Source organism: Chelmon rostratus, chromosome 16, assembly GCF_017976325.1.
Source record: "Chelmon rostratus isolate fCheRos1 chromosome 16, fCheRos1.pri, whole genome shotgun sequence".
NCBI classification, from domain to species: Eukaryota; Metazoa; Chordata; class Actinopteri; order Chaetodontiformes; family Chaetodontidae; genus Chelmon; species Chelmon rostratus.
The window spans coordinates 23116621-23143143 of NC_055673.1; the positions used below are offsets into that span (position 1 = coordinate 23116621).

Below are 26523 nucleotides of genomic sequence, written 5' to 3' on the forward strand. Positions count from 1 at the left end.
TTTTTGTTTTATCTTGTCAAATTTATTTCAGTAGTCTTTTCTACTGCAGTTTGAAATGTTGCAGGTCTCTGCCTTATGCAAAGGACTCCCCTCTCTAATGCTATCATAATGCACAAAAGCATCACACTAATTAACAGGGCAGTCAAAGTGTACTAGCTACTGCTGCTGTGCATGAGTAACCAAGGAACGTATCGAGCATGTAAACATCTTATTCTTGTTTTACAAAGATTTTCTGCCCATTAAAAACACTGAGCAGACTGTATAACATCATAATCTCAACTCTTAGCTTTTCCAGGGCTGTGGTGTGGTGGAAAGCCCCTATAAAGCTTGTAAGTGGACCGTCAGATTTTGGTGTTTTGAGCAGAAAGCTGAACATGATCTTTAGAAAAGCAGTTGCCAGTACATTTGGTTTTAACTTTATTGACAAAACAGTTTGTACAAATCTATTTTTACTGAACAAAAAGTGACACAAACGATGGACATGAAGTGAAGACAACTTGAGCGAACAAAGAACGAGGTTTTCACGCGGCGGGGCCTCATCCACTCGCAGCCACTTCAAAGGGGTAGTGCTGGGGGAAATCATGGATGACTTTCAGGGCGTCATTATACAGCTCTAAATCTGCGGACGGATGGACAGAACACGCTGTAAGTCACCACAGATGAATGCTGCCGTATTCATCTGTATGTAACCGACAATAAAGGAAGACCCACCAAAAGTAATGCCCTTGTCCTCTCGTAGCATGTTGTACGTGGTGGCCATTATTGCTCCTTTGTTGGACACCATACCAATGACCTCCACGACACCGCTCAGCTCTTCTCCAAGCTGGGGAGAAACGGCACATAGCTTTAGCATGCAATACATGTTAGATCAGAGCTTCTTAAAGTTCTTCCAGAGTCATCAGATTCTTCCAGCCATTAAAAAGATATCGTGTTTCCCAAGCCGCCACCGTGTTTCCTAACCAGAGAGCTGGGAATTACACATCTCACATACAGCAAGTCAATGTATTATAACACAGATCAATTTAGACAAATATATCCGATAATAAACAATATTATATTGTTGCACGTCATACAATTTGAGCAAAGACATGTGATTTCTGCCTGCCTTCTTTCTTTGGATTCGGAAAGAGTCGAAACTTGGGAAACAGGTTAAAAATCTTTTATATTGTGACACAGAAGGATTTTTTTGTTTGTTTTTCCAGACTGTGAGAAAAGTCTGACAGACAGAAACAAGTGTTCGTCGTCCACCTTCTGGGTTCATGACAGATCACCGAGTCACTCCACGTTTTTTATCTTTTTTTTTTTTTTTTTTAGAAGAAACAGATGCTAAGATCTGTGGCTTGAATGCAACGCTAATACACGAGGCACACATGTTGGTCAGGTCTAACGTTAACAATGAATCTCTTCATAAACAATGCAGTTTACGTGCTTTCCCATTTAGATGCCATTCTTTTGACAACAACACTGAAGGTAGCCTGGGGGGCTACCTTCTGTTTGACTAATTCACAGATTCAGGAAGAGTACTCACAGGCTCGTTAAGTTCGACTGTTGCAATCTTGCCTTCTCCATCAGAGACAGTGAACGTTTTTCCTGTTGGGTGTACCTGTCAGAGCACAGCACAGTATCTTCATGTTAACGACGTTCACAGTGGAGATTATCCAGGCTTTTCACTTCACCTGAGAACAAGTAGCACTGACCTTTTCAACGCGTCCAACGAAGCACACCGGTCTGCTGATGTGCTGCGACAGCATGGAGCAGTTTATTCTTGGTTTGGGAACGTCCAGTATGCCTGCCATCTTAATGGGTTGCTGTTTTTGGCGTTACTGAACTCGGGACAATGTAATATTGCGCGGGAAATGCTTGGTTCTATATTTTATGTCACACGGAAGCCCATGCGGGCGGAGTATCTACATTTACGTTGAAATGCCGTGGCCTTTTATTTACGGCAAACCCAGGAACTCAAATCGAACGCCACCAACTCTTAGTACGACATATCCGCTGTGCTCTAACATTGTTTCCCCCCGGAAACATCGACGAATACTTCCGGTACGTGTTGGTAACGGCATAACCTGTAGAAGAATTGTAGAAAGCATTTACAGTTTCTACACGGACACGGAGGAAATGGAGGCCAATGACGTTCTCATCATAACACAACAATACGGATGATATTGTACGGACGAAGTAACGACGGGAGATTAGGTTATATCCTGCAGTTCACAAGTCGAGAGAAACTGACATTTATCAGGGTTGCACGAGCTGAAACTAATCGAATGGAACCATAGTAACCGAACGTCTAACGTTATAGAAACAGCTGACTGTAGTGGCCGCATGCTGAACTTCATGACAAGGCACAACTAAAGTAAGTGACACTGGCTGAAGACTTGACTGTTTAAATGAGCATTTAATGCCATGACTTACGGCTAACGTTTGACATTTTATAGTGTCCTTTTAAACGGAAACACACAGCGATACAGTCAATTATATTAATTAATGCGGAATTAGCTCGTGACATAAATCCTCACCTGTGCTCTAACGTCAGGTGTCATGATGAAGGCGGGTCCATTAGTCCCTACTTCCAATCCTATATCCATCAGTAAAAAAAAAGAAATGACTTGTTAAATGTTGATTTCTTTTTTCAAGAAGGAAACTAGTTTTCGTCCTTATGTGTTGTCGGCTTTGAGAACAACTCTGTAAATGAAGTCTTATTTCTGCGAGAGAAGAATATCTTCAGTTGCATTTTGAGTGTCACTAATGTTACACTTAAACACTTTAACTCGCTCTGGATCACATGAATACAGCTCACACAGCGCAGTGGCTGCTGGTCTAACCCTCATGTCCTCTGTCGACAGAAGATAATCATGCTCAGTTTTCTTGGACTCCGCAAAGACTCCAAGAAGTCAACATCCGAGAAGGAAGTGGATGGAGGCTTTGTTATCATTGGTGAGACACATAACCTGTTCTGAAATGAAACTGACTTTTTGGCAGGACATCGTTAAAGAGACAGAACCGTTTGGTGTGATGTTCCCTTCATTGTTCCTCATGTGACATGTACTGTATGAGAAATGTTCAGCCGCATGACAGACACTTCAAAGATCCTTAATGACTCATTACTAATGAGCAGTCTGGTTAATTCTGAGTTAGCCTCTTTAGTGAAGTGCAATGTTTCAGAAACATGTATGAATAAAGAGAAACAAACCTGCGTCCAGATGGACAGATGGACACATGCCGTCCATTTGGCCTGTTTTGTTTCGTTTCGTGTGTTTTCAGTGTTTGCATGTATGTTGCCTGAGACACTATAATGCTGCTGTCTTGACTCGGTCGAAAAAGAGATTCTGTGATCTCAACTGTTAAATAGAGGCTAATAATAATAGATGTTGTATTACACTACAACTTACACTACTGTTTTTATGGACCAAGAGCAGTGACTTTAAATTATCCCATATACGACCACCTGATATCACATTAACAGAAGTTTCTTACTTTGTCTCCACAACACCTGTGCAAACTCCATGGGGAAATTAGTAAGAGGACGTTGAATCAAGATTTATTTGCTGAAACATTTTACTCTGGTTTATCATATTGGTGTCATGTCTAAATTAGCAAATCGTCTCAGCCCCCTGAGTTAAGGCAGCTCAGTTAAGATTTGGGCTGTAGCTCCTCTTATCTGACAGTGCCTCAGTGACAGCTGTAGTGATTGTGTGTCCTCCCACTTTAGTGTGTCTAAGCCATCTGTTTTTACCTAAAGCCGCAGCAATCCACGTCCATCGAGGTTCATCCTGAATTAAACTTTACTTTAATTCATCTCCCAGAGAAATGCAGCATCATTTCCTTCTCGTGGGTTCAATTGTTCAATGTTGATTTCTTTTTTCAAGAAGGAAACTAGTTTTCGTCCTTATGTGTTGACGGCTTTGAGAACAACTCTGTAAATGAAGTCTTATTTCTGCGAGAGAAGAATATCTTCAGTTGCATTTTGAGTGTCACTAATGTTACACTTTAACACTTTAACTCGGGGTTCAATTGGAGGAGCTGGTGGAGCTGACGCAGATGGTCAGGAGCTGCGTGTTATTTTTGGCAGAAGAGAACAAGTGTCAGAGCCAGGCTTTCTTTTTCACATCGAGACAACCAGCTAAGCTCACAGACACTCACTGTAAACTCCTGCCTATCATTCAGGCATGTCCTCTTTTTAAAGATGGCCTTATAGTCTGCAGTGTGTGAGTGAATGGCTGATATGAACTCAGACATGTCAACAATGACAATTCAATGAAATATGGTCACCTGAGGCTTTATGAGAGCTGTGTTTTAGAGTACATTTGATCTTAAGTATAGAGTTTTCTTCTTTACTCACGTATCCTCTGGTAGATTTCAGCTGATCAGAACACGTTCAGATCAGAGCTGGTGGTCCCACGCAGGACTAGATAACAGGTGCACAGCTCGGCCAGGCCAAGCTGAGGCAGTGGAAAGTCCCAGCAGGGCAAGCCTGTTGGCTAGTTTTGCAGTGGCAATGTCACTTCGTTTCTAGCTGTGTTTGGTTGTTCAGGCAGAAACTGCCATTTGAATGAAGGCTTAAAAAAACCCAAAACAATCTGTTGGTTCTGCTGTTGTCACTGGGTGGAGAGAAGAGTCATGAGTTGGGGAGCTTAAAGGTTAGAACACATACAGCAGCTATTTCCTGTTAAATAGTAAAAAAATCTAAAAGCTTGTTAATAATAATAATGAGGGCAATAATAATTTTTTAACACATTTTAAAAACAGGTTTATAAAGCACTTGGCAGGTAGAGTGAATGTGAAGATAGAACAATATAAGAAGAGTATTAAACTAGAATCACTGAAAACAACTTCAGCCCCCTTCAGATTCCAGTTTGGTTGGAGGATTAGTTAGAAGGCACTGTTCTAGCACAGCTTTCTCTCATCAGTACGGCTGCAACTAACTGATTTTCATTTCAACTAATCTGCAGACTGTTTTCACAATTCAGCGGTTATTTGTTTGGTCTATTAAAGCCAGAAAAAAGTGAAAAAATGCCCCTTATGGTTTACCATAGCTGAAGGAGATCTATGCAAATGTCTGACCAACAGTCCAGAACAGAAAGATACTCCGTTTACTGTCATATGATGAAGAAAAGCATCAGATCTGCACATTTGAGAAGCTGAAACCAGTGAACGTTTGTTATGTTGCTTGAGGATGTACTAAAATGGTTGATGGATTATGAAAATAGTTGCGCAGGAGGCAAGAACCCAAAAGTCCTCTGACTGGTCCGACCAGCAGTCTCAGAAGACGCACTGCTGATTTAGCCAGATGGTAGAAATGTTTTTAGATGTTGAGTGCTTGTACTCCATCATTTGGGAGCACTAACACGGTTATAGTGGCTGATTTCAATACGTGGTAAGATGGTTCACCTGTCTACAGTTTGGGTGCTTTTTGGTGGCATGATGGACTCCAGTCTCAGGTTATTATCAAACGAAGCCTAACACATTTATTAACTAGCTGGCTGAGCCTAGATGCAAATTTCCAGAACAGCAGACAGCCTGTTTTCTCAGAGGAAGGAGGATTTGAAACTTCCTTCCTGTGTTGTTAACATATAATCTTTTCCATTTTTTATTCCATGTGTCATGAATTATTGAGTTATTTGGGCTTCCATTGAGGAGCACAAACAACACCAGGAACTTGTTTGAGCCTGTGCTCTGGGCTAAAATGAATTGTTACTGTCTTTTTAGTGCGGATTTCCCTCCTTGTGTTATTTGGCCTTTTGTTTGAGCAAAGCAAAAATGTAAAGACATCACTTTGTGACTGTGGGAATTTATAACAGGTATTTCTCACTAGTTTCTAACATTTTATAGTCAAAATTATTTATCATAATTAATGAGAAAATATCATCAGATCAGAATAGGGTGGGTCACACGACTGAACACTACTTTGGTGACCAGAGTTTTGCATCTGGACCTTTTCCTTTTTTTGAAAGTGTAAAAAGGCAGAAATAAAAAACGTATCTTGTTTAAAATATTCAAGAAATGTGTCATCTAGCTATTCACAGTAACAGAAACATTTGACCAAAGGTAGCCAAACCTCTGCATGCCACTGTGTGTGTATGTATGTGCATACCCCAAAACCCCAAACACCCTCAAAGCTGGAAGCTGTCATTTAGTCTCGCAGTCATTGTTTCATGTAAAACAAAAAACAAAAAAAAAACAAAACAAAAAAAAAACACTTGCAATAGTAATAAGTGTAAACATGGCAGACGGCAACATTATCTAAGCTGATTGCAGATCAGATGATTGTAGGTGTGATCTGTGAGCACACAAACAGGGCTATGGGCCTCATCGAGCCCCAGAGGAAAGCCCTCCTCTTCCCCCCGGGAGGCTGCTGAGGAGAAACACGGAGCTGAGATCAGAGACAATGACATCAGCGTGAATGATTTCATTGTGTGGACAAAGTCAGTTTGGCCCTGTAGAGGACGAGGGGGAGAACAGCATTACCTTCTCATGTTCTCCTTCCATCAGCGCCTCTTCTCACTCAGCGTTTCAGCCACTTGACAAGGGAGATCTCATTAATTGGCTCAGTGGCGGCACCCTGCTGCCAGGCCTCCAGCACAGCCTTAAAATAGGCGGGGACATGGACTAAGAATAAATGACAGTCGAGCAGATTTTATTTGTGTCTTCTGGCACATCTGTAGCTCTTAATATTGGCGTGGACACTCTCTTTGATCGACAGCTAGGGTTGTTGGTAACACACTTTGAATGAAGCTGAGGTGTTGTGCAGCTAACCACAGTTGTGCCTGATCACAGGATAAAAGCACAACTGCTCAGGCACAAGCAGGCATGAACCTCAGCTCTAAATCCTTAACACAGTGAAACTGTGTTTACTCATTCCCTGCAGTTGTAATGCTTTTTAATCCATTAATGTGATCAGAAAACCACTTGTGCAGCTCAAATAATCCCCCTCATTAACCTCATTTGCGCTCGTGGAAAAAGCTCAGTGTAAATCACTTCTGAGCAGCTCTTTTGTTATCTTGTGTGACAGTCAGGCCTGCAGGTCTGTAAGGCCAAAATGCATGTTGCAGAAAAAAAACAAATATAACAAGATACAAGTTTCAATCTGAAGGCAGTATTTATGTAGCAGTCCTTGAGAAAAGAGTAAAAGTCAGGGGGTCGCCAGAAGTTATGACACACAGCGAGGTACTGAGGTTGAAATAGTTTTCTTAGTTACTTCTCCTACTTCCTCTAGTTAATCATTAGTTAATCTGCAGATTATTTTCTCAATGAAATGATTAATCGTCCTTAATGCCAATAACAATATCCCAGAGGGCAGAATGACGCAGTCGCAGATTGATGTTCTGTTACTGTCAACACTGTTGCTTATTTGAGCTCCAGTTACCTCTATGTCTGCATTATATTTCTATTATACTGGGATGGCAATGATTCTTTTCAGTATTGATTAATCTGTTGACGACTGATGAATTTTTGGTCAAAAAAGGTAAGAAAATAATAAAAATCACAACTTCCCAGAGCCCGAGGTGACATCCTCAAAGCAGCAAATCCTCATATTTGAGAAGCCGTAATGAGTCAATTTAGTTCATCAATCAAGCCATAATCAATAGTTCAGGTATCAATAGTTCAGCGTCAGGTTAAGTGATTGTTTCCGCAGTAGACTGTGCCAGTGTTTTTTCATTCAGGCGCTACAACTTTACTGCAACTTAAAGGATAACTTTCGTCTTTTTACAACCTGGACCTCATTTGTAGCATTAAATACGACCATTTACTCACCCAGACAACTTTGGTGGCATTTGGAGTCGTTTTGAAGAAATTAGCCCCAGAGGAGCGGCGTGTATATCTGTATAATGCGAGTACTCGGGGCATCCATGCACAGCCTCTATATAACGCATAATCTGCAGAAACTCGTTCATATTCCAATATTTTGTTATGATATGCTGGTGCTATTCCCCTCTGAATTTTCCTTAAAAATGTCAATAAACGTTTGTCTGTCAATTTCTTGTGCAGGAGAGACAGTTGAGGAACAGAGGAGGAAGATGCACACCATGAACATTGCACAGCCGTCAACAAATGTCATAGTGCAGCCATCAAAGGTGAGTTTGTTGAGCTTTTCAGTCCATGACATAACATGACATTTACCCTGTGGTATCGTAGATCAGTATTGTGGAGCTCAATAATCAGAGCAGCCAGAGAAAGACAACATTGTTTTCAGAGCAGTAAACAGTCTAGAAGGCTTGAGACCAGTAGCTGTTCGGATCCCAGCTGGCCTTGTCCTGCATGGTTCATGCAAAAACAATCTCCACCACTGTGATGTTGACAGGTGCTGGGACACAGACTGAGCCAACGTGCCAAAATGTGCCACTACCATTCACCACACTGGCTTTAAAACCGAGCTGAGACACAAGCCTCCTAAGAGCTCTGCTGGCCTTCTGAGTGTTGCTACATTTAGTTTATGAGCCTTAATACTTAAGTGTTAATTGCTTAGTTTCTAATTAAGGACATTTTTGCGGACAGTGGTGTGTGTGTGTGTGCTCGTGTGCGTGCGCTCGCTCAGATGCGTGCACGCGTATGTGTGCACATTTGGTCCATATGGCATCCTGGAGCTACCACATGTCACACAGTTAGTGAGTGGCTCATCTCTCCAGTTTTAATCACACGGTGCCACAGGAAATACTGAGATGCAACAACATTGTAACCACACTACACACATGCACACACACACACACACACATGGAAAACAGTGTTGTAAAACATTAGAGAGAAAGGCAGTATGGTGATTATTATCCCACAAAACAGGTAAAAAGTGTTCTGGTGTAGATTTAAGCCGGCTTCTAAAACCTGTTGACCTAAGCTAAGCAACAGCCTGTGCCTGTAATCAGAGTCGTCCTGCAGTCACAAGAACAGCATACTAACACTGCTGTCTTTCATAGTGCTTTGCAGTTTTACAACCAGTAAATGAAAAAAGAAATGTTGTTTGAAGTTGCCTTCTGAAACAACTCATACAGGTGAAACTGAAGTTTTAAAAACACCTAAGCCAAATACATGCAAACTCAGTTTTTCACAGTTCTTGACATTTACTCCGAGTAAACATTCCCTGCTTGTGCTCCACTGCTGACCAATCTTTAAGTCCCCGGCTGGTTTCTTGAGATGTTGCTTCTGTGGATCCTCATGATGCCATCTGTTTCGTGAAGAGCACCAGTCCCTCCTGCAGGAAAGCACCCCACAGTGTGATGCAGCTGCCCTGTGTTCCACATTTGGGATGGTGTTCTTCAACGCGCAGGCTCCCCCTCTTTCCTCCAAACAAAACTGTGATCATTATGGCCACACAGTTCAGTTTTGTTTCATCAAACCAGAAATAGTCTGGCTTTTTCTGGTGGTTTTGTAGCAGTGGCTTCTTCTTTGCTGAGAAGCCTTTCAGGCTATGTCAACACAGTACTCTGGATAATAGATGCCGTTGTACCTTTTTCCTCCAGCATCTTCACAAGGTCCTTTGCTTTTGCTCGTTTTCACACCAAAGTACCAAACTGACTTGTGGAGGGCTACAGTTTTTGGTTTGGTAGCATCTTGTTCAATTCAAATCCAGTATCATGCCCACCTGTCGAATCTGAGACGGCAGAAACACAACAGTTTAAATTGCTAATTGCTACTAAAAAGGAGAGAGGAGAGATAAAAGGTTTTAAGGCAGTCTTTCTTGCTGTTTACATGGTCTCGGTGTTCATACTGCCAGCATCACAATCATTCCCAAGTGTAGGACCTTTGTTTTGTGCTCTGGTTCATGGAAACTCCACGTCGGCGAGCGTAACGGAGAACAAGACCCGGGACCCTGCTCCACCCTGCCTGTGCTCCAGTCCCACAGGAAACCTCTGCCTCTTAATTGCAGAGGAATAACCATTTCCTGTAACATCTCCTCTGCGTTTAGTGTCACAGTGGCCTTTAATTATATGTTAAAGCACAAAACAAAGCCTCAAATCTGCCACTCTGGATGAATTTCATATGCGCTGCTCTGAAGGCGGCACATGCTCCAAGAAAAGACTGACGTCGCTATTTTAAAAAATGGGCAAGAGCGCTTTCTGTGCGATGCACAGACCTCACCCACACTCGACAAACTCATCAAGCAACTTCAGTCTCACTGAAAACCGACGTGGAGAAGAAAAAGCCTCATTAAGAGTGCGAACACAACACTGTTTTCCCTCTGACCGATGAGCTTTGCAAAGGTTGTTGAGGTTTTGCTCTGCTTCTTGAGGTTTTCTCACATGCTGTATCATCCCAAAGTTACTTCTGCTTATGTTATCCTCAGCACATGGTTAACAGTCATAGGAGCACAGCTGTTAAGTGTAATGGTTGGGACTACGCCTTTGCAGCTTCCTTCCTTAGGATGTTACAGAAGTGAAGGTTGACGTGAAGTCTGCGCTCTCAAGATACTGACATTGTGATTTTAGTAGCTTTACTAACTAAAATATGTAAACAGTGGTATAACAAATAAGAAGCCAAGTAGTGTTACAGAATAACCATTGAACAAAACGCAGTATAAAGTAGTTCTTGATTGTCCATTATTCTGAGCTTCAAAAATTCCACCTTTTTTTAATTCCACACTGAGAACAACAGAAAAAATGTGTAAGAAATGAACTGATGCTGGTTCAGCGAGACCGAGCCCTGAGACATTTTCTTTTCTCATGTCACCATGAAGCAGTTCTGAGGTATTTTGCTTGTGCGGTTTTGACATTTCAGCATTTATTTTCAGCACAGTATTTCATCTCGCTGAAGGCACTAATCTCATTTTATTGACCGTGATATAATGAGAGAAGAACCGGCTAACTCACTGCCATCGCTGCTTATTTAGTGAAGAAGAAGCACATTTCAGATGATAAACATGTATTTGACTCCTCCACATGCAGCTTAAAAGGCTGAACAACATTCCAGCACTTCCATGTGCACCAGTACAGCCACACTGAATTACAGCAATTCACCAGCACGCCTTCAGTCCACAGCGTTAGAGCTTTGTTTTTGGCAGACAGCACTAATTAGGAACAGCATGTTGGAATATGCATCTTATTGCAACACAGTACACAAAATACATTGAAAACATTACTGAGGAATTATCACTTTCCAGGACTTTGTGTTGTCATAACTGAGCGGAACAAAAATAAATGTCCAAAGCTCTGCCAACTACCCCTGAGTTTCACACCATACTGATGATGTCACTGTTCCCAAAGCCTTGTTCCTGGTGGAGAGCCTCAGGATGACACTACGGAACGGGCCAAGTCCCCAAACCTTTCTCTTACAATCATGACTATATTCAGCAAGCTATCCATGTCATGGATTTGAAATGTTTCTTCTCTGTCCATTAGATGTCGTGTGTCTCAGAGCTGTAGCTCAGGGACGGATGGTGAAACAATCATGTCAGCGTGCTTACTAAAAAACACCTTTCATTTCCAAGTGTTTTGTTGGTGCACACTGTTGTCCAGCAACGCAGTGCACAAAGGCAGTGAAGGTGCTACTCTCAGCTGTAAACACATTGTGGACCAGGTTCATAAGCTCTGGGAAGTTCTTTTAAAAATGGGGTGAAAAAAAGTGTTTTTTCAAAAGTATAGTTGAATCATTTTCTCTTAGCACAAAAAGGTAAGGTACACTAGTTGTTTTAGTCATCTAAACAAATACTGACATGGTCGTCATGAAGCTCTCCACCTGCTACTCTCCACCTGTGAAAAGACTAGATGATCAAATGTGTATCAGTAAAATCTCAGCACTGCACACTGGCATTAAAGCTGTGTCTCCTCTTCCTCACAGTCATCCTGTACAGTTCCAGCTCAACCCACCACAGCTGTCCCTACCACAGCGCCACTAGCAGGGAGCCCAACAGTGGAAGCTGCTTCAACTCTCCCAGATCTCCTCGGGGACGTCCCCTTCACTTTGGCTCCTCACGTCCTGGCCGTGCAGGCGGGGTTTCCCCTGATTCCAGACGTGCTGCTGTCCCGGGACATAAACTACAACCTGGCTAGTTTTCAGTACGACTTCACTCTAGAGAACTCTGTGCTTCATAATGCCTAGTCTTTTTCAGTTTGAATATCAGGGCTGCCATCGGGGGCTGGATTAACAAACTTTCTCTTAGCCTAAAGATTTCTAGCAAGAAGTCCTATTTTAGGAGTGATCTAGGAAAATTGTCTGAGCAGGGGAGGGACTGAAAGTTTTAGTGTGGTTGACCCCGGTGCTAGGTATGATGCATTCTTTTAAAAGGTGTGATTGGTTGATCAAAAAAAAACCAAAAGAATCATAAATCATACACGGTTCAGTGATCATGGGCGTAGAATGGACAGTGAAATCAACCTTATCATAGAATATAGTCGCCATTAAGACATTATGAAATTATGAGTACTATTTATGAAGTGAACATAATGAATAAACTGTAAGCCGTACTTTAAAAGTAGCCTACAAAATGTTTAAATACACAGGCCCTCCCACATGCTGATAGTTATTCTATTTAAATATGCGATGAAATACCTCTGTGCATTTGCTCACAGTCAGTGCACGTCCACTGACAGGCTCAGATTGTTAGTCTAAGTCTCTGACAACATTATGGAAAGGATCCATACAGAGACAGACCTTTCTGTTAAGGAGTAAGAAGCACCAAAGCCACCAGACTCCATTTACAGAAACAATGATTGTATCATCGTAAAACACACTTCATTCAAACTTGTCAAAAAACAGAATGAAACTCACTAAAACTGTCTTGGTTCATCCTTAAACTGTTCTCCACTCTCCTTGAAATAAACCCTTCATTAAGCAGAGAGAGAGAGAGAGAGAAGGCGGAATATTTTCACTGGAAGTTATGACTGGACAGTGAGAGCTGTCGAGCAGTCGGTGGTCAGGAGTCGCTTGTCTGCGCTGGCGAGCTTGACTTTGTCCTCATCTTTCTCCTCCTCAAAGCGTTTTTCAATGAGTTTAGTCACAGTGACACAGCACCATATGAGTCTTACTGCACACCAAGTGGATGATGGCCTCGGACCAGAGTGCGTCACACTGTGTGTGTGTGTGTGTGTGTGTGTGTATGCAAATGAACCTACAGACTGACAAAAATATTCTTGGTAGTGAAGTGATTAAGGGTTAACCACTGACATCCCTATTTTATAATCGCAGGTCTGTTAGCAGGGGGAGAAATGGCTCGGCTTTCATCAGTTTCTGTGATTCCTGTCGTTACAGCGTTGGGAGGGAGATGTGAGCGCATCTCTAATGAAATCGACCACAAACATTATCCCTGCACCATCTAATCTGTAGCATTTTAATGAACTCACTGTCATTCAGCATTTGAAGAATATTTCTTCCAGCCTTTTCTCTTTCTGCCATTTACTCCTCTACTTAAGGAACTCCTCAGCCTCTTCAAAGTCCTCTTCCTCACTCTTTACAGTTTTTCACCTTAGGAGCTCTCCTAAGGGCTAAGATGCTTTGTGAATACATTTTATCTTTACCAGGATCTACTCTTAACTATAAGGGGAAATTCTTAGAAAGCATCATAATTCTATGAATTCTCTTTCTCTTTCAAGACTAGGAGGAACTTTATAAATATGGCCCCAGGCGTTCCACAGCTCCGCTGAGTAAGCAGCTGTGATTCTGTAGCATATGAGCAAGTAAAAGCTCACTAAAATTGCATAAAACACAAAATAAGTTGTAGAACTGAGAAGCATTGAATTTGTCGTACTAACTCCTTATCCATTTTCTACTGTCAGTGTAGGGGCATTGAAATCAAGTCACATTACATTGGAAAACAACCCAATGATGAGTGGAAGTTTGGCTGGCTGCTCTGATGACGGTGAAACGTTCTTACTTCATAGCTTTATAGGAACTGAAAGGACTTGTGGTTTACGTGTTTCTTGTTGAGTTGCCCTCAACGCGGATGCAGTCAGGGCACTACAGATGTGGTCTTACTTATGATTGACTGTCAAGTCCTGAGGCACACTTCAAATACTGTGACATGCAGTGTGCACCGCTGATGTTGTCTAACTGTGAATAGGATAATTCCAGTTTATTACAACTTGGGGTTCTAACAGTATGGTAGCATAGTGCTAATCAAGTAATTTGCTGAGATCTGGGAACATTGCTACAAAAAAGTCAGAGGGATCAGGGGGTCAGAGGGGTATTAGACTCTCATAGTGCAGAAACTCCACACACAGCTGTGGTAAGAAAGGCATGTCAAAGTTGGTTAATGAAGTGTGGTGGATGGTTTACAGTGGACAGTTTGACTAATAATTTTACAATTGGCCTTTTCTCTTCCAGATAAGTCTGACTAACCTGGTAAGCTTTTTTACAACCTGTCTGATCATCTGATTACTATAACTCTTCTACCCACACTGAACCTGACAGGTTTTTGGTTGTTTGCCAGGTGCAGTTGGGCTGGGTCTTAGAGACCCGGGTACTAGCCAGGATCAGGTTTACTGACTGCTCATGCCTCTGTCCACTTCAGACCCACTTTGCTAGATCTCAGCAATGATCTTGTAGAGTATAATACTTTATTAAAGTTATTAATGGAGGCCCAATCTACAAAAATAAGACCCAGGTTGTGCTACATTAGAAGTATCCTTTAAATAAAGTTGATATTTTATTGGGCAGACCTCCAAAGACCTTCTCAGGTCATTTCTGGATGTGGTTCATAGATGATAAAGCAATAACTTTGATTGAAGCTTAGTACTTCGACAAGAAATGTCCTACATCCCATTGAGTCAAGCCCAAGTCTTCAGTCGAGTCATTGGATGTTGGATGTCTTGAATCCTCTGTGGAGAGTGTCTGATAAGGTGAAAATATACAGTAAGACTATTTTTTACTAGCTACAGCTCTCATGGAATAATTTAATATGATGACATTATATGTAGCAAAAACACTTCCTCCCACAATTCATGTTTTGACTATTTTACAACTGTTCCCGCCAATCAACAACATGCTTGCTTGTACTTTGTGGCCTTTCTTTTGATCCAACAGATTCTTCTGCCAGTGTTAATTTGCTGTCTTATTTATTCAGTCTGCATTTTCCATCAGTCTTCCCTTACTGTGTTTATGGCATACGTTTTCCATGAGAATGCAGTCAAATATACATGCTGTTGCTCATGACTTGCTCAGTACACATTTCTGCACCAAGTCTCATGTACTGTACTAGATCTGAGAGATGAAGCTGTGTGACCACTTGTTACATTTAAACATTGCCACCCACACAGTGGTGTGGATAGAGTATGAGAACTGTCTCTTTTCATTGATACTGTGAGCACTGTGCTACTCAACATATTGCTAAGTCACTTGGTATTGTTGGTGTTTTAAGTGTTTGGGATTCACTTCAAGACAGCACAGGGGTTGGTCCTTGATGATGAGTATGTAAATTCTCAAATGGCCTTCATTTACCTTCATGGAAATCTCAGCATTTCCTCCATGTTTAGCTGTTGTCTTGTTGAACTCATGATAGTGTCCTGTACCTTCCACAGCTCTAAATCCATCAGTACAGCAGGGTCTGAATTTCTCTTCTATAACAGAAGAAAGTGTTTTCATTCACTTACAGTACATTGCCCAGTCCTTTGAACTTGTTTTATTGTTGTTAAGTGAAGTAATCATCCCTTGGTTGGTAGGCTTTTCATGTGTTTTATTCTCGGTTGCGTACCATGGATTGACAAATCGGCAAAGTGGAGGCAACTGAGAATAATTGAATGAAACCAACGTTTCTGTCAGAATTTCTGTTGAAGGTTAGAACAGCAGAGTGACGAGTACTTGACTCTGTCGTCACACTGATGGAATTAATGTAGGTAAATGTACATTATGCTGAGTTTACAAGAGCCGTGATGGTAAAGGTAACTTCAGCTCCTCAGTGTTTTTTACCCAGGCTTTGTTGGTGTCAAGCCTCTGTTTGTTCATGCTGGTTGTTATTTGACCAACATGACCAAATTATAATTAAATTGTTTTTGATTTGAGAATTTATGGTCACCAAGTTAAAATCTCTGTAAATGACGGTCATCTCACTTTTTAAACCCTTTGCCTCTTAAATTTGGCCTACCCATGAAAAACAAACAATATAACAAACAAAGCAAGCTATAAACAGTTACAACATGCTGTATCTATTGCTGTTAAACACTGTAAAATAGAGGGGATTTCACCTCAGCATTCATTCATCTGAAGATCTTGACCAGATTGATGTGTGCATCCTGTTTGAGTTATGTTCCAACAGATAACATGAAGTTGGGTGTTTTTTTTAGTCATTTTGTTAGTATGGGCCTTTAAATGAAGTATATATTTTTTGCTGAGAAGAGGAAACACATTTGCTTAGAGTCATGCATTCACCCAGGAATTAGCCAGATACTGTATTTGTACCTTTGATTTTTTTTGTACATGATCAAATGTGGTCTCTTCAAACCTGCTGTGTCTTTTAATGCACAGTTTATATACCTTTCATATCATATTTTACACCCATTTGTTAACTCCTACAAAAATGTTACTCTTAAACCATCTCATTCCCTGAGTGAAAGTGTCCATCTGTTGATGCTCGTAATGTGCTCAGTTGGTTTTGAATTTGGACGACTTACTTTATGAATAAATTAGAAGAGTGTTGTTTAATTTGTGACTGTTTCTGTGCACGAGTGAAATGATTTATCATCAGCTGACTATAAGACCCCAACCTGTGTTTAAGGTCAACAATAAACAGATGGCAACATGCAAAATATTTGCAGGAAAAACATACAAAGGCAAGTTAAGGACTTGGACTTGATATAGGACATCTTAGCCTTCATTTGTGACTTGATGGACTCTCTGTCAGACTTATTCTTGACTTGGATTTAGCTGTCTTGACTTGGGATGGGAGACTTACAGTACTGTTTGGTGTGACTTAAAAAACAATGACTTTATCCCAACTCTGGAATATGACCTCTTTATGTGTACACTTCTGCAAGGATGGAATATTATTTCTTTCTTGATTTAGAAAGAATAAGGAACAGAAAATGATTTCCGGTAATGTTATAGGATCAGGTTGTAACATACCCCTGTCTCACACAGTTCTCACACAGTTTGACTTTGTTTCCTGGGAATGTTAAATGGAAACCAGTAACCTAGATTACACTTTATGTGTAACTCGCAATTTTCCTAGTGTCAATCCCCTAAAAAATGTTAATCTTTAATATGTCTGTTGTAAAACATATGTTAATTAATAAAATCTTATCTATCTTATATGATATGTTGCAGTTTAATATGATAAGTTGTCATGCCATATTTTGCTTAAATGCCTACAATCACACAAATACACCTAAAGGCCTCCATGCACGGTCACCGATCGGTTGCTGACCCTGAGACAACTTGCGGTTTACCTGACGCTCCTCAGCTCCCATACATCCAACGACCGACCCAGTGACAGAGCCAGGAAGCAGCCCAGCACCAATCAGAAAGTAGCCGTAGTGATTTGTTCCCACCCATGGCCCAGCCTCTTCTGTCAGTAGGTGTTTCAACTGACAACTGTTGTCCTGGAAATTGTGGTAGAGGAGTCAGGAGTTGCGAGAGAGTCAAGAAATGACCAATATTAGTTAGTAACGCGATAATGTGTTGGCAGGAAATCAGCAGCACAGTGTGCTGTTCGTGTTTGTACCCAGACACAGAAAAGTAACGCGTTAGCTTTGGAGTTTTCTTCGCTGGCATCACAGATATGTAAAGTTCAGACTTCTTAGGGTTGGACGTCGTGAATTAACGTGAACTTCAGAAATTGAGGTTGCTGTTAAAGTTTGTGGATACGGGCAGCATGTGTGTCGTGTGCTGAAAACCTCACCCGTGAAGTTAGGTGTGGAGCTGTTTAACTGAACGCTGTACTTTTGACAGTCATATTGTTACATAAACAGCTTTATCAACCGAACGTGGCTGATTATGTCAGCATCAACAGCAGAGGCCAGCTCGTCCCAGCAGCGGGTTAAACACAGCGGCTCCCCAACAGCCTCCTGCTCGCCTTGTAGCAACAACACCACCGCGGTCCGGTTGCAGCCCATCCGTGCTACGGTGCCGTACCAGCTTTTGCGTGGAAATCAACACAGCCCAACCCGCTCCGTTTCCTCCTCCTTCTCAGTAGCCGGGAGCAACACAGGACCGACGACGTCCCGTTGCTCCAGTCCCGCCAACCCGGGTGGAAGCGGCTCGGACGGAAGGCTGGTTCCCAGGCAGAGACTTTCACCTACGGACAGCAGGAGCTCACCAGAACGCTCTCCTTACTCGCCTCTTTCCAAAGGTAATTCCGTCCTTTAAGGTAAATGAAGTTTATCTTAAATGCATCCATCATCGTTCTGATAGCTTGGTGCTAACTTATGCTAAGTGTCGTTCTGTCTCGTATGGAGCGACCGTCACGCCAAACTAGCTTAAACGATCTGACAATTGAATGGTTTCGGCGATTAATGAACATAAAAAGTCTATTTAAAAATGAGAACCAAGACATTGCCTGAACAACTACGTGCTACTCTTATGTTCGGCGTACGTTTAGTCTACTATCAATCATTAAACTTCAATAAAATCTTAAATTTAATAATTTTCACCACCATTCGCCATGCGGCGCCACGCTGTTTTGGTGAGAGGAGCTAGTGGAAGTAATGGGCGAAGTAGCTCGAAATATAACATTTTTAATTAAAATGAGCGAAGGTTTGTACATAACACGTACACCGAATTGTAAAGGGGGGTGCTAATACTTGGACAAAGGCTGTGATATTTTTTAAAGCCTATACACATTTCCGAATAAGCCAGGCTACCTAAAATTGTCACAATTTTCATATTAAGATTCAATGTAGAGAGCCGTTCTCCGTAGCAAGGATTCAACTACCCGTTTCGGACGAGATGCTAGGCTAGTGGCTAGCTTCCTAATTGGGTCAGAATGCATTATGGATCTGATGGTAGACGCTATAAACATAGAGAAGATACACAAGTTATAATTTCTGCAATTCCACAATAGGTCCGGCAACCATGTTCTAATTTCTATCATAATATTTGCAATATTATTAGCACACCACAGTTTAGGCTGTTTCGGTTTGTTATTACAGTGTGTTACTCTGGCGATTTAAACGGAATAATTCGATATTAGCTAGTGCAGTTGTTATTACATTACATTGGCATTATCATTGCTATGATGAGGGAAATATGTCAGGATATGGATGCCTGTGTAGTGATGATGCAGCTACTCTGTCGAAGATAAACAGGACTCACTGATCTACATGATACGGATGATTCGCCAGATTTACAGAATGTGCTGTGAACACTGAAATCTTATTATGTATTCGTTACATTGAGCTTGTTTACCATCATTGATACGGAAAAAATTATGTCGTCAGCTGGTTGGTCTATGGCTCCTATGGCAACATTGGGGCCTAGCAGTCTGTGAGACATAAACAGAGCCCTCTGGACAAGCGGGCCAGCCTCTGCAACTGCATGCATACATATAAAAATACTATTTTGCAAATATTACCAAATAAGAATATATATCTGGCTACCAAAAGGAGTATAATTTCCTTGCAAATACACTGAATTATCTATAGTGTTTGTGCAGTCTAGCTAACATCCAGCATGTGTCATGGCTACTACATGGTTACCACATATCTTTGTGAAGAGCTGTTTGCTCTAATGTTTTAGAACTGTTCTGGATTAAGATATTACAGGCCACTTTACGCACTTGGCTTTGCATCTGTCCGCTCTTTGATATCATTGCTGCTAGCAGTGGCGTGTCCAGGGCATTTTGATCGGGGTGGCATGCATCAAGCCAGGGTGGCACTGAGCATGGTGTCTTGGACCCTTGCCAACAACCAATAAACACACAGAGAGATTGCCAACTTTCATTTTGATGACCTTTGCTCAACAATGACAGTGGCTGTGTGAACCAGATGGAAGGCTATGTCACTGACATAGGATAGATAGATAGACAGGTGAACTGGCTTTTAACTTGCTTCATATCATCGTAATAATAATGCTGCTATGGGCATTTTAATCTATTTAGATATTATAAAATGACTATGTGTGATGTGAAATGTGTCCCTTGTAGTGACTGACTCCCAGAGAATTATCACCAATGCTGCAGTTGCTCTCACCTTTATTGATCGTTTTGGCATCTTTTAGCTCACTGTTTTGGTTGTATGGCCCACAAACTATGCTCACATCAACCTTGATTCCAACAGCGACTGGCAGCAGTTTTCATAATAAAAAAGCTCTGATAAACCCGCTATACACTGCTGGCACAGCATCAAGCAGCAGACAGACAAAGTTAGTGACCAGCTGATGAATGTACTGGAGCATTTAGCAGCTAAAGGGCCAGATATTTTTCCCAGGAGATATTTAAGACTGAAATAGGAGGAGAATATTGGACTTATTTTCATCAGGTGGCCACAAACAAAGCTCCAAGTAAATGCTAATGCTACTCTGTGTATGCTGTATGTGTAAAAAGATAACTGTTGGCTAATATGTCAGCTATAACAACTTAATGAGTTGATAATACGTCAGCTACATTTGTTGTAATTTTAGATAAAAAACTGCTTATGACCAAGTTGTTTTTAACACAAGAATTGAAAATTGGTCACATAATGTGTGCATCATGTAAAGCAACATCACTTACATTGATTGTATAAAATGAGGTTCAGTCATTCCTTCTAAAAAAACACAACAGTTCAAATATCTATTTTTTGCACATTATGTCTAAAAGAGGGCAAACCCATACAATGAGAGACATACCCTTTGTATAATATTTCAACATAAACATGTCTTTTAAAAGATCTATTTCTATACATTACCAAATATACAAAATAATAATGTCCTACAGTGTGTTGTTGAATTTTTTCTATTTTTATCTTGACCTACATTACATTGTCAATCAATGAGCAGAGTTTCTAATTGGTGCTGGTCCACGTGTTGTGGAAAATTTCTGTGTCCTCGACAAATGGTAGAAATACTGGTCACTTATCTGATTATGGACCCCATGTTTTTGTGTCCAGGTGACTGACACAGTCCACCACCATCAATGTCCCAGAAGTGCTTGTTTTTGCCACTGACAGGCTCAGATTGTTATTCTAAGTGTCTGACAACATTATAGAAAGCAGAGATAGACCTTTTGGTTAAAGAGTAAGATCCGTTTTGTTTAACCAGAAACAATCATTGTATTGCTCTCACCAAAGGCATCAGACTCCATTCACAGAAACAGTCATTTTATCATCTTAAAACACTTGAAACGCGACAGCAACAAAATATAACTCACCAAAACCATCTTGGTTAGTCTGTCCAATGTTCCAACAGTTACCTCTAACTCTGGCTTGGTTGAAATTTACTGACAGAATTCACAGAACTGGGAGAGGAGCGAGAGAGAGGGCGGACATCAGAGAAGCAACTAAACTATGCTAGGAATATGTTCTGGATATTAGATAATGAAGTCATGGATTTAAAATAGTCCGATTATACGTGACCTACAGTTTTCAAGTTATTAGTTGTTGTTAGTGTTATATTCCCACATTTAAATCCCATTTGTTAATTTTTCATTATTCATATCCTTTAACAGTTTACAGCTTTTATTCACACTCAGTTCAGACTTTTTCTTTTTGAAAATCACTTGATTTTTAACCCCTCCCCATTCCTGCTGTCCCCAGCTGTCAGAATCACTGTAGGTGCTACTGGAATTGAGTGATAGAGTTTTGAATACATTTAAGTAGGTTTTTATTTCTACCTGAATCTTCTTTTTGTTTTGCAAAAAGATGCCTGCAGATGACTTTATGTGGGCCTAATTAGCTAGAAAACACAATGGGACCAAAGCATGAAGCCTTACCCTAGTCCAAGTTCAATAAACATTTCTAACAGTACCACAGAAAATGACTATTTTATACATGTTTTCTGATGGTATATCTAGGCTTTCTCAAAAAATGACAGTTTATTATAAATCGAGATAAATATCTAGATTTATATTTGGGCAGTCAATATTTAGGTCATCTGTAATCATCTTTTTGGTATTTCTACTCATATTTAGGTTATATATCTTTGTAGTGAAACTATTTACTATAAGTAGCTTTTCAAACCCTGTATAATACCCCTAATTGCACTGAATTTAAGTTGGCTTTAAATTACCCACTGAAGCAGCATACCCTCGTTCCTCGTTTCAAAATTCATTGGCTATACGAAGCACCAGTCATCTACCCAATCTTTTGCACTTGGCTCAATCTTTACACAAAAGAAGAGAACTACGCCCTTCCTCTCAACGTTAATTCTTGTTGGCTATTGTCAGCTGTAGAGATATGACCAGAATTTTATGTTAAAACTTAAAATAAACTAACTTTATCAAAAGAATGTGAAGAAGTAACAGTTCTGACAGTAGGTCAAAGATGTATTGCAGAGATATCTACTAAAGTAAGCTTGCTAACCAGCTAACCCCGGCCCATCCGGTCTTGTAATACCACTTTGCACCACAAGAGACAAAATCTAACCGTACACCTTCTGAATTAGAGCTTTGTGCAGCATTTGCTTCAAATGAAACTAATGCAAATACCAAGCACAGCTGCAACTTTTAAGTGTTGCCCAACATAGGTAGCCTGACTGCTGTAAAGCTCTGTTCACAGCAGAAAGTGGAACAGAGAGTAATCTGCACCTCCCCGCAAAATAAAATGTGTTTGAAGCTTGGTGACATACTGACCTACACACTAGTTGGGGAACTACTGCAGCTGGCAAGCTAACATCTAGTACATTAGCAAGTTTGGAAGGAGGTAGTTCTAGTCAATCATCACAGCTCTCCTGGCTAGTAAGCTTGCTAACTGTCAGTTGCTGTTTGCTATTGGGTCAAAACAGGCAGATTTTCTTACCATAGTTTACTCAAGTTGAACTGGAGATTAAAGAGTCATGCTGATTTAATTTCCCTCTGCAAGTCAATCTGTGATTACTTTCACAGAAATTAATTTAGCTGTGAAATCTTGCTGTTTTAAATGCTGGTATGACTGGATTTTTTCTTCTACTGTAATACATACCCGATAATATCCAGAGCAACGTTACCTGTTAGGAGGTGTGTAAAAGAAAAAAAAGAAAAATGATTTGCATGTAGATTTAGTATATGTATGCTTTAAATCAGCCCACCTTTGTGTAGAGGTTAGAAAACCACAGAAAGACGATGTCATATTTTGTGACATACAGTGACAGACTTGGGGTGCAAAACCCGTGAAGTGGTCCTTTAAGTAGAGCCTTCTGAATAATGTATGAGCCCCTAGTGTTTCTCTGTGGTTTGAGATGGTCATATGACTCAAAGTCATGCTGGATGACCTTGTTATTCAACAAAGATTTTCAGCATCAACCAAATGTGAGAATTAGCTCAGAGGCTGGACAAGCTCTGAGCAACTGTATGTTACACAGCACCTGTACACGAAGTCACACGAAGCCTGTAGCTCTGCTGATTCACTGGAAATACTGCTACCAGAGTCGTTCAGAATTGGTCAGCATCGACTGTATCTGCATTGAATAATTTCTGGAAATAAATATTACGCAGGAAATCCTTTATTAGAATCCCCAAGGCCTGTTTCCTTGAAAGCCCACTAAAGCTGTGTCTCCAGTGTCTGATAGGGCACAGCTGACTCACTCTTTTTTAGATTTTCCAATGTGAATAGTACCTGGTACCCAGTGCTGGTTTTAATATAGCCTCAGTCGAGGTTCCAAACAAGCTGAGCTGATACTAAAAGGTAACATGAAAACACTGCATTGCTCTGATTGGTTGGAGAGAATTCTCACTAGAACCATCACTCATTCAACAAGCAGCATCCTGTACAGACTTTGCATTTTTAAATAGCTAAGATGCCATCAATAGCAACCGGAATGTTTTTTTTATTCACTCAATCCAGAGTGAAGCCCCCAAAACCATGTTGTAGTCAGTTAACAAAGGGCAGCTGTAGCAAGAACACTATCCTTTCGATGTCCTCTGTGTGTGAGAGTAGTGCAGCTCCTTTAAGGAATAGGGCAGTGTGAAAGGTGTGTGTCTGTAGCGAGTGAGAGAGAGCAAGCAGCAGAGTGACGGTGAATACGAACAGAACAGAACAGAGGAAAATGTCGGCTGGGAAGTTGTCAGTTAAGCAGTAAATGTACAGTGTAGGTTCCAGTGAGTCAGCGAATACAGGCTGCAGCTTCTCAAGACCAAAATAAAGCTTCCATGTGTTGTTTCTCAACTGCGTGAAGTGAAGGTGGTTATTATGATGATGTCAGGCAGTTTCAGGGGGGCGACACTGTGGATCCGCCAAAGATCCTGCCTACATTGAGGGGGCACTATCTACAGTGGGCAGTAGAGTAGAGAGAAGTACCTGGTACCAAAAGTGAGTAATGTCGAGTCAAGTCGAGCCGTGGCTCACACTGGAAGCATGGCAAAAGATCACTCTTAAGTAACACAAAGTGGCTGCTGTGGGAAATTGTAACCACTATATTTTAACTCTTTTTCTAATTTGAAAGTGACATTTCAGGTGTAAATTTTAAACTATAGTTTCCATTCGCTGTGATACATTAACAACCAGCTTGAGGTTGCAGTCACTGTGCAGTTTTTCCCAGATACTTGTCAGTTTTTCGCTTTTGCAACTATTTGGTCATCTCTTGTCTCCAAATGGACCTGTTGGTGCTGGGCCTGGAGGAGTGGGGCAGCTGAGGCTGTGTTTATTCCGACCAGGCAGCAGAAACCATTTTTGCTGCTCATTTTTACATGAAGTTAGCCTTATATCACAAATCACTGTAGGTGCTACTGGAATTGAGTGATAGAGTTTTGAATACATTTAAGTAGGTTTTTATTTCTACCTGAATCTTCTTTTTGTTTTTGTTTTGAATTACCAACATGTTTTATGTTTTTTTTTTTTGTTTGTTTTGTTTTGTTTACATTTTTATTTCATGCCAGCAACACATTTCAAACAAGTTGGGACAAGAGCAACAAGTGCCGGTGATAGTATCATGATTGGGTATGAAAGGAGCATCCTGGGAAGGCTCAGTCGTTCACAAGCGATGATGGACGAGGTTCACCACTTTGTGAACACATGTTTGTAGAGAGGATGTTAATACATGGGCGTGAGAACACTTAATAAAACCGTTGTCTGTAAACCCAGCTCATTTGCAGATGACTGCTTTCTCTTTTTATTTACATTTCACACACATTTTCACAGCAGCAGGTGTGGAGGAGGAGGGATGCAGTTAATGATGTAGCCTGTTGAAATGATCAAAACCAATGTACCGAATGACATCAGCACCATCGGATGCACTTATAAGCTTTTATGAAACAACCACAGAAGTAAGCGTTCAACCGGAGAGGTCGCATCACTATCATGCATTTACAGAAGGAATGTATACCAAAAAACATCGTCTAGCTCTCTGCTTCTCTGCAGAGCACATGCAATGGTCATGGGATGGTCAGAGCGAGTTTGTCCACCAGTTAACTGATCAGAGATGCCATTGTTCTCTCTGATGGGTATAAAAATAAAAAAATTGTATACTATTGCGGCCGTTTTCCTGAGCGGTCGCCCAAGTAAAGTCTATATGAGAGAAACAGGATTTCTTATTTGAGAAAAAAAAAACTAATGTTGAGGTAGAAAAGCACTATATATGTGCAGCTTGTGTGCCATTTACTACATCTGTTGTGCACATTGTAGGCGAACGCTGGGGTTTCCGCTGTAGACTTAGAGTAGCATACTTTCTGAACCAAAGTTTCCTGTTTTCACACTGAACGTGAGGTCTGAACCTTTTTGTCAGAGTTGCTCAGTTGAAGCTGTGGTGGTCCTCCACAGGTGCAGACTGATCAGGGAACTTGTCGCTACATTCACAAAAATAGTTATTTACCTTTACCAATGTGTTGACATAGTTGAAAAAAGTATCCGGTTTAATACTCTGAGTTTTGGAGTATATGTGGTTCTGTTTCATAAATGTTGTGGGTGGACTGTCCTGCCCTTTTTTTGCTTTGCTTTTTGCGTGCAGAACTTAGCTACTTAGCTGCTGAGTGTCACGTTGTATACAGTGTTTGATTATGATACTTGACCAGTGATTACAAGATGTAAAACAAAGGCTGTGGTTTTGATGAATGGGCTGATTTGATAGGACAGCTAAACCCGCTTTAACACTTATTATTGTCTAGCTGAGCTTGTCTTTGGTTTTGTGTTTGAAGTGCACTTGACATGGCTTGTTAAGGGCAGGGATATCTGTGGATTGCTATTTTGACCATTGTCTGAGTTCAATAATTTGTCCTTGTGCTTGTTTAGTTCTTGCATCAGTATGACCTGTAACCACAGATGTCACCACAGGGTTTTAACAATGACTGCACGTCACAGTGGTAGATGTCAGCTAAGCAGCAGTTGGTTGTTTGTTCCAAATAATGTTCTTGTCCATGATTCTTACAAAAATATTTGCAGTTTCAGTATGTGGCATATTGCTACAGTATTTTGGTATATCTGACCTATAAAGCTGGAGATGTGTTTACCAATAACATTCTATGATAAACTTCTTAACTATCCTGTGATGTGTTATCCCTTCAAACTTGGGCTGCATGATATTGGAAAAAAACTGTCATTGCTATCTTTGCTGCAATATTTT

General features: G+C 40.9%; 3 protein-coding genes across 4 annotated transcripts in view; 2 read left to right on the top strand and 1 right to left on the bottom strand.

The window, feature by feature from the left end:
* Positions 1 to 400: 400 nt before the first annotated feature.
* On the bottom strand, positions 401 to 2886 carry rpa3 (replication protein A3). The gene is made up of 4 exons (XM_041955535.1): positions 1698 to 2886; positions 1529 to 1603; positions 712 to 823; positions 401 to 619 (listed from the first exon to the last, which is right to left on the bottom strand). Exons 1-4 carry the CDS (start codon positions 1794 to 1796, stop codon positions 537 to 539), a joined length of 369 nt encoding a protein of 122 aa, XP_041811469.1. The 5' UTR covers positions 1797 to 2886; the 3' UTR covers positions 401 to 536.
* umad1 (UBAP1-MVB12-associated (UMA) domain containing 1) lies at positions 2082 to 17166 on the top strand. Its single transcript, XM_041955534.1, has 4 exons — positions 2082 to 2359; positions 2850 to 2940; positions 7993 to 8078; positions 11773 to 17166. Exons 2-4 carry the CDS (start codon positions 2859 to 2861, stop codon positions 12031 to 12033), a joined length of 429 nt encoding a protein of 142 aa, XP_041811468.1. The 5' UTR covers positions 2082 to 2359; positions 2850 to 2858; the 3' UTR covers positions 12034 to 17166.
* A 304-nt stretch (positions 17167 to 17470) lies between these two features.
* Positions 17471 to 26523, top strand: part of glcci1a (glucocorticoid induced 1a) — a 33692-nt gene continuing 24639 nt past the window's right edge. For both annotated transcript variants that reach the window (XM_041955227.1, XM_041955228.1), the window contains exon 1: positions 17471 to 18211. In XM_041955227.1, coding sequence (XP_041811161.1) covers positions 17857 to 18211 — 355 coding nt within the window. In that variant the 5' untranslated portion in view covers positions 17471 to 17856. The remainder of the gene's footprint in view (positions 18212 to 26523) is intronic.